The sequence below is a fragment of the Sinocyclocheilus grahami genome, unplaced genomic scaffold (assembly GCF_001515645.1).
Source record: "Sinocyclocheilus grahami isolate Dianchi unplaced genomic scaffold, SAMN03320097.WGS_v1.1 scaffold55.1, whole genome shotgun sequence".
NCBI lineage: Eukaryota > Metazoa > Chordata > Actinopteri > Cypriniformes > Cyprinidae > Sinocyclocheilus > Sinocyclocheilus grahami.
In genome coordinates, this window is record NW_015505234.1 from 1,568,349 (window position 1) to 1,576,029 (window position 7,681).

Genomic DNA, 7,681 nt, shown 5'->3' on the forward strand with positions numbered 1-7,681 from the left:
AGTGCCCGCAGGGCTCAGACAGGGCCACAGTAAAGACGTTATTACCCAGATCAAACGCTGTAATCACACAGCACCGAGGGGAATTTCTCATCCACGCCAGATAAAGCCAAAGCCTGGCAATGCTCAGGTGATTAGGCCATTATTACGGTCTTTCAGCCCCGTGCCAGAACCTTGCCAGTCAAAACATCGTCCATCTCCACTGGCTACAAGGGAAGGTAGCACACATCAGAAGCACATTGCCGATGATCCATATCTGTAAAAGCTGTAAGCTCAGAAACATGGTATGAGGAGCAAAGGCTTCAAACCCACAAAATGGACAGGAAAAATCCAGTTTGGCATTGGCAATCATGTTACCAGTGAGGCTAGAAAAAAGTAGTCTACTTCATTGGATGATCAAGATGGGATTAGTTCCAGAATAAGATGTTTGTCAATTAGAAAGCAAAGCTCTGTCCCAAATCCTAGTGAAGTGCCTTGCCTTGGTGGATCCCGAAGTGACTGATTTGGAACACTCTACCATTTGGGATCAGTAAGGTGTTTTATTTTTTTGTAAGATATTAATACTTTTATATTATATTTTATTGATACTTTTAAAATGCATTAAACTGATCAAAAGTGACAGTACAAAAAGACAAAAAAAAAAAATATATATATATATATATTTTTTAAACAATTGCTGTTTCTAACTTTCTATTCATCAAAAAAATCCTGGGGAAAATATACATATATTAAGCAGCAGTTCTTAACATTGATAATAGCAAATGTTTCTTGACCAAAGGGGAAACTAATATAAATATATTCTAGGACACAAATTTTAGATATTCAGTTTGTTATTATTTTAAGATATTTAAAATATTTTAGCTTAAATTAAATTGCTAAATAAAAAAAATAGAATTTGTCTACAAGTATTTTTTTTATTTTTTAAAACAGCTATTTCTGGAACGCACCTTCAAATGCTGCCTACAGAAGCAGCTCACTTGTTTTTGAAACAGAACTTGAGTTTAAACAGGGCAAAAGTATTGAAAACGGATGTTCTCTCTCACGCACCAATCAGATGAAAGCCGCTCATAGAAAGATCAAGCCTCTCTTGAAACCAAGATCACAGATCTCTAAAGCCTTACCTGATTTCATTGTCAATAAGAAATACCAGATGTAAATGAAAAGCTGTCTCGTTCTCCAGCAGATCTGTTGAAAACATGAAAAGGGACAGAAATGACTGACAGCCCATCCACTCGTCCAGTGTCGGGCACTTAGAGGGAGCAAAAGCTTTCATCCCTGTACGGCCCCTCAACCTCTTGATTGAGAGGAAGAAAGTTCCAGAAGAGCATGTGGGTTGCTATATAGATGCATTCAGGAAATGCACACTTGTGCCTATGTGTGGGGGCTTTACAGAGAGGGAACAGAGCAGAGGAAAGCGGAGAGAGAGCGTTTCAGAGACAAAACCATTCGTCTCTGCTTTTATAGTCTTACAAAACCATCACTAAAGAGGTGAGGGGATGGAGTTCTCAAAGAGAGCCCCTTGCTATACAGAGGAATAGACAGAAAATAAGAGCTGGAGAGGGCATTCATCTCAGCTGACCGCCTAATAAGAGTGCTCCTCTACCAACAGAACATTCAGAGGCCGAAGAGCAGGGCTTGCGTCATGCTTCCGCTCAAGTGCCTTGAAGTTCAGCTCTCCATTGATGCACCATTACAATACCCACTAAACAGACCAATGTGAGAGACTAGTTTACAACACTGAGACATTATTAAAGATAAATTTTTTTTTTTTTTTTTTACAAAAACAGTTTATTGAATTATCAACAACTGTACATATCTTCAGTGACAACACAGTTTGCTACATACTTTGGTGTGTGTTTTGAAACGTCCATTTCTTGCAGCTCTTTTCTCTTTATTTTTGGGAAGGGAAATACTAACAGTGTGATGCTATAAACAAGCTGGACAGTAAGTAAATGCCTGTGCATTAGGTTAGAGTGTTACACAGTTCGTTTGGTTTATCACAGACATTTTACTCTGTGCTTCCTGTATATGAAACACTATGCACACAAAACACAGTGTATGTCACTTGGGACTCAGGAAGGGGGGAAAATAACCAATTGATCCAAATTCCAATTCTTCCACTACAAGACAAGATGTCATGTCCTGGTCATACAACAGCACAATGAAATCACAGGTTTGAGAGTAGTCCTCTACTAATCGGTAAATATCAAAATCCAGGTCTGTGTGCTCCAATGAGGTCTCTGTTCTCGCAGGAAGGCGGAGCAGCCAGTCAGTGAGTTGGCTTGGGAACTGATCCGCCCCTCCCTGCGGAGCCTCGACTGCAGTCTCAGGTGCCTTACATGGGGTTTAAGCCACTCAAAAAAATCCACAGGACATTTTACAAAAATGCCTCTGTAATGTGATTTAGCTCAAAATTGTTGAGGAAGGGAAAAAAAGTAAATTAGATTTCCATAAAAGGTCAGCTTGGAAAATGATCTTCTCAAAGGGGGGGGGGGGAACGAAATAGAATATCCTCAGAAAAAAACGTCTTAATCTAATTTCCAAACCTCGAAGGGGAAACGAAGCATCAAGGAGAGAATGAGAGTGAGAGAGAGAGAGAAAGAGAACCAACACAAGTGTAACAGGACACCAAAATATAAATCTATAAAAGGCATTTTAATACTCCATTATGTACACTTTTCACATACCCTCCACACAGATGAAGTTTCAGAACGAAGCGCTGCTTCACGATGCATTATGGAACGTTCTCACTGCATAGTGAGGAAAAAAATAGACCCAAAATCCAACATAGAAAGATTTGAAGCAAAAAACAAAACAAAAACGGCAAGGAAGGAAACATTGAGTGTTCTCTAGTGCCATATGAACTGAGCAGAGTGTATGGGGTCTGTAGGGCTGCACATTTGTGTCCTAGTCCATGTCACCCCAGCGTCCACTCTTCCACATCTGTGATCAGTCAGTTAAAAGTCAGTGAGTGTGAGACAGACAGCCAGCCAGACAGACAGACGGGGGCTTTTCCTGTCTGTTTGACTAGGAGAGTCACTGGAGTGAGAAGTTGTGTGTCCCCCCTTCCTCCTCCAGAGGCCTGAGCTGCTCCAGTCTGTTACCTCTCAGTCTAGTAGATCACTTCATACACCGTGGCCTTCTTGTCTCCAGAGCCTGTAACAATGTACTTGTCATCGGCTGATATGTCACAGCTCAGGACTGAGGATGATTCTTTTGACTGCAAAAAGAAAAAAAAAAGCCACAATAAATTGGAAATAAAAATATTTGTATTTTAACTTCAAATGTGCCACAAAGTGCCTGCATAAAACTCTTCAGACGTCCTCTATTACTCAAAGAAAATGCTGACAGTTGTATACATAAGCACTTCCCTTTCCCCACCAAACGATGCATTAGCATCCATGCCGAGCCACTTCAGTCATAAACACTTGAAGGGTTATTATTATTTACTCTTAAGCTGGTAGATGCGAGCTACACGTGCGGACCCACATCCGTACTAAGTGGTCAGGACCCAGCGTTAATGACATACTCCAGCCCATTTCCGCTGATCGAGGCCTGGCCTGTCAGCCAGCGGTCACTGTGCCCTTTCTACTGACTCAGGCAACCCACACATTTCCTGCAGACAGTCTGTATTGATCTCTGTACCTGGAATATGCTGGCGCCGTAGGGAGTCCTCCATGCATTCAACAGATTGTCCTTCCCAGTGCTCACGAACCATTTACCTTGTCAAGGAAAATCAAACGTAATTAGAGCTCCGTTCAGAGTACAGGCAAAACAGAGATATGCACAGAAAGCCAAATAAAAGACAGCCTAGCAGAAAAGGACAGTCAAGGTTCTGTCGAATGTTGTGCTGTATAGAAGCTCCGGCATATAACTTCAAGAGAGTGCAAAAGCACTAGTGGAGATAGAGTGCCTGCATTCAATGCATGAAGCTTGAATCAGTCACTTACCACAGTAGGCAAACTTGAGAGAGAGAACGCAGCTCTCGTGAAGGTGCAGCTGGTACTTGTCAGGTTTGGTATGGTGGAGCACCTCCACGTTGCTGCTTTCCATGCCGACTGCCAGCCACTCGCCCGTAGGACAGTAGCCCAGGGAAAAGATCTGCATTTGGGGGAATAGACACAAGTTGAGCACCACTGCTTTGCACTCAAATCAGCATGAAAAGAAACTTCACCATATATTTTCTGAATGCATGTTTTATATCTTATTGTGAATGAATCATCCATGTAGGTTTCATTAAAAAATATATTTTTAATCAAAATTTCATAACCGGATCTTTTGGTGAAACCAACAAACTTTTCTCAAGTGATGTATGCAAGATTTCTCAGATCATTACATCATCATAAACCCCGCCCGTCACGTTCATCTGCCTCCATTTTTGAATGCAACGCCCAAATCCTAAACTCCAAGCAACAACTGGTCCCTACGTTTTTTTTTTCCCCCCAATAATCGAATAACTCAGATGTAGGCCACAATACAGAAGAAGAGATCTGTCGCTACTTGCATTACTAAAACTCCATGATGAGAAGTCATTGTGCTGTGGCCTAACCTGAGATGTGAAGTCATGCTGCTGGAGTTGCCGTCCCTCTCTCAGGTCCCAGGAGCGGACTGTGTTGTCAAGACCACCCGTCCAGAGCTTGGTGCCATCATGAGAGATATCAATGCAGCTGGCACCATCTGTGTGGCCTTGGAATTGCCTGCAAATCACAAAAAATAAAGGGTTTAGAGAATGGCCTTGTTTTAAATCTTAAAGATATACAAGATAATCCAGTTCATGAGAGAAAATCCTGAAAAAGGCCCACCTGACGAGGGTCTGGTTGTGGAGGTCCCAAACGGCAATGTTTCCATCGCTGCAGCAGGAGAAGCACACCTTGGCGTCGGGGCTGATGGCCAGTGCATAGCAGGCCGGTGCGGAGGAGGTCAGCTCGGCTTTGATGCGGGGTGTCTGGGAGGCAAGATCCCAAATGGTCAGTGTGCTGGCCTCCCCTCCGACGATAAGAGTGCGGCCATCAGGCAATAGCTTACAGGATCGAATATAGTTGTCCCGGTTCTGTAGATGGAAAAAAAAAATCAATATGAGAAAATATTCCAAACAACCGATCTTCCCACATTACAACATACCAGGCCGGGTGCTGAGAGACTGCTGAACAGCTGACAGATGTCTTAACAGACATCTTTAACATCTCACTAAGCCAAGCAGTTGTTCCCACATGTCTCAAGTCCACCACCATCAACCCAGTACCAAAGAAGTCATCTGTGTCCTGCCTGAATGACTATCGTCCCATAGCACTGACCCCAATCACGATGAAGTGCTTTGAGAGATTAGTCATGCACTATATCAAATCCAATCTTCCCAACACACTTGACCCGCTCCAGTTTACATACCATCCAAACCGCTCCACGTACGATGCCATTTCCTCCACTATCCACCTGGCTATTACCCACTTAGAAAACAAAGACACTTATGTTAGAATGCTGTTCATCGATTTCAGCTCAGCGTTCAACACAATAACCCCACAACAGCTCATCAACAAACTAAATCTGCTGGGCCTAAATACCTCCCTCTGTAATTGGATCCTGGACTTTCTAACCGGAAGACCTCAGTCAGTCCGTGTCGGCCACATCACCTCCAGCACTATCACACTGAGCACAGGTGCCCCACAAGGCTGTGTGCTCAGCCCGCTGCTCTTCACGCTGCTGACCCACGACTGCACTGCCAAGTTCAGCTCCAACCACATCATCAAGTTTGCTGATGACACAACTGTGGTAGGTATCATCAGCAACAACGATGAAACACCCTACAGAGAGGAAGTGGCACAACTGGTTGAATGGTGTGGTGCAAACAACCTGTCCCTCAATGTGAGTAAGACAAAGGAGGTTGTGATGGACTTCAGAAGAAACTCTGGTGACCACTCCCCACTAACCATCTACAGCTCGACTGTGGAGAGAGTCAGCAGCACAAAATTCCTTGGGGTGCACATAACAGAAGACCTCACCTGGACCACCAACACTACATCACTCTCCAAGAAGACGCAACAGCGTCCTCACAACATTCTACAGGGGAACCATTGAGAGCATGCTGACCAGCTGCATCACTGTCTGGTATGGGAACTGCAGTGCTGCTGACTGCAAGACCCTACAGCGGACAGTGAACACAGCTGCAAAGATCATCGGTGCCCCTCTCTCCTCCATTCTGGACATTTTCCTTGCACAATGCTCCAGTAAAGCCACCAGTATCGTGAAGGACTCCACCCATCCCTCCCATTATCTCTTCCAGCTCTTGCCATCAGGAAGATGGTACCAGAGCATCAGAGCCCACTCTGCAAGACTGCTCAACAGCTTTGTTCCCCAGGTTGTGCGAACCCTCAATTCCAATCACCTCACCCCTCTCTGAAACCCCATCCACAACCCTAGCTCCTGAAACCAAGATCCTAAAGATAAAGTACTTGTATAGTCTGTCTTAGATTATGTGTATGTATAGTCAGACTACGGCTTCAGAAAAGTTAGCTATGTAGGTCTAAAAATTGTTCTTACGTCTAGTGTTGTAAGTTTATATTTATGTAATGCATCTCATAATCTTGTACTGCAGTTATATCTGATCAAATGCGCATTATTATTCTTTAGCGTGGGTTAAACAACTCTGCTACGCTAATTATGTCTCTATTTGTTTCTCTGTTTTTGTTACTAGGATTTACACAAGCTTCAGTCTGGATCCAGAACACCTGAGAAGAGATGTTGCAAACCCCTCAGATGATGCCAACCCTGAAACAACATACAGAACTACCAAATTTTGCTATAAGTTTGATTGTATCACATAATAATTGCTGTTAATAGTGTTCATCGTCTGTTTGATTACGTCTTTAATTGATTTTTCCGTACATTTCTGCCATATGTACATAAACTGACAATCACCACTGATAAGCTACTACTAAATATTGTAGAAACTTAATTTTCAGTAAAGTTGCTTTGCAATGATTTGTATCGTAAAAAGCGCTATACAAATAAACTTGAATTGAATGTTTATTTATGTAGCACCGTGGACCTGCGAGACACGACATTTCGTTCCACTGTATGTCCACACATGTAGCGGAATGACAATAAAGCTCGACTTGACTTGATTATACTAACTAGGGATGTCAATTTTTGATAATTTCCATGATCGATCGTCGTTTAAATTAACAATCAATTAATCAATTAATCGTTAACCTTAATGCTGCAAAATGCGTCTATGCAGCCCAGCATGACAGGATGTGCAAAAGTAAAAAAAAAAAAAAAAAAAACCCCGCTTTCTCACCCAATTTAAAGGGGATTTAGTCTGAATAAAATGCTAGTAGCAGGATTGTAAAATGAATAGATGCGATTATGATCATTTGATAAAATGAAGAGAGCTCGTTGGAGATAATTTTACTTTGTTGACTGTTTCCTATCCCGTCACGAAGACCGCTGAACGAGACTCTTTAAATGGTTTCGTGGTGCTCGTTATTGTATTTTAAAACACAATTGCATTGTTTTCAACGGACATTATGGCATTTAAAATTAAATGATCCCAAACGTAACTGTGGCGCGTGTGGCTGTGCTGCACAGTCAGTGAACCGCTTCCATCGGTGCTGCTGCAGCAAAACACACTGTTGCTCACATGAAACATTATCATGTGAGTATTATGACCAGTACTTAATTTGATCCT

At 42.5% G+C, this 7,681-nt stretch overlaps 1 protein-coding gene across 6 annotated transcripts in view; it reads right to left on the reverse strand.

Moving 5' to 3' along the window:
* Positions 1–2,631: 2,631 nt before the first annotated feature.
* Positions 2,632–7,681, reverse strand: part of LOC107583757 (protein groucho-2-like) — a 48,671-nt gene continuing 43,621 nt past the window's right edge. For all 6 annotated transcript variants that reach the window (XM_016270061.1, XM_016270065.1, XM_016270064.1 and 3 more), the window contains 5 exons: positions 4,800–5,047; positions 4,547–4,694; positions 3,948–4,098; positions 3,643–3,719; positions 2,632–3,217 (listed from right to left, as the gene is read on the reverse strand). In XM_016270061.1, coding sequence (XP_016125547.1) covers positions 3,110–3,217; positions 3,643–3,719; positions 3,948–4,098; positions 4,547–4,694; positions 4,800–5,047 — 732 coding nt within the window. In that variant the 3' untranslated portion in view covers positions 2,632–3,109. The remainder of the gene's footprint in view (positions 3,218–3,642; positions 3,720–3,947; positions 4,099–4,546; positions 4,695–4,799; positions 5,048–7,681) is intronic.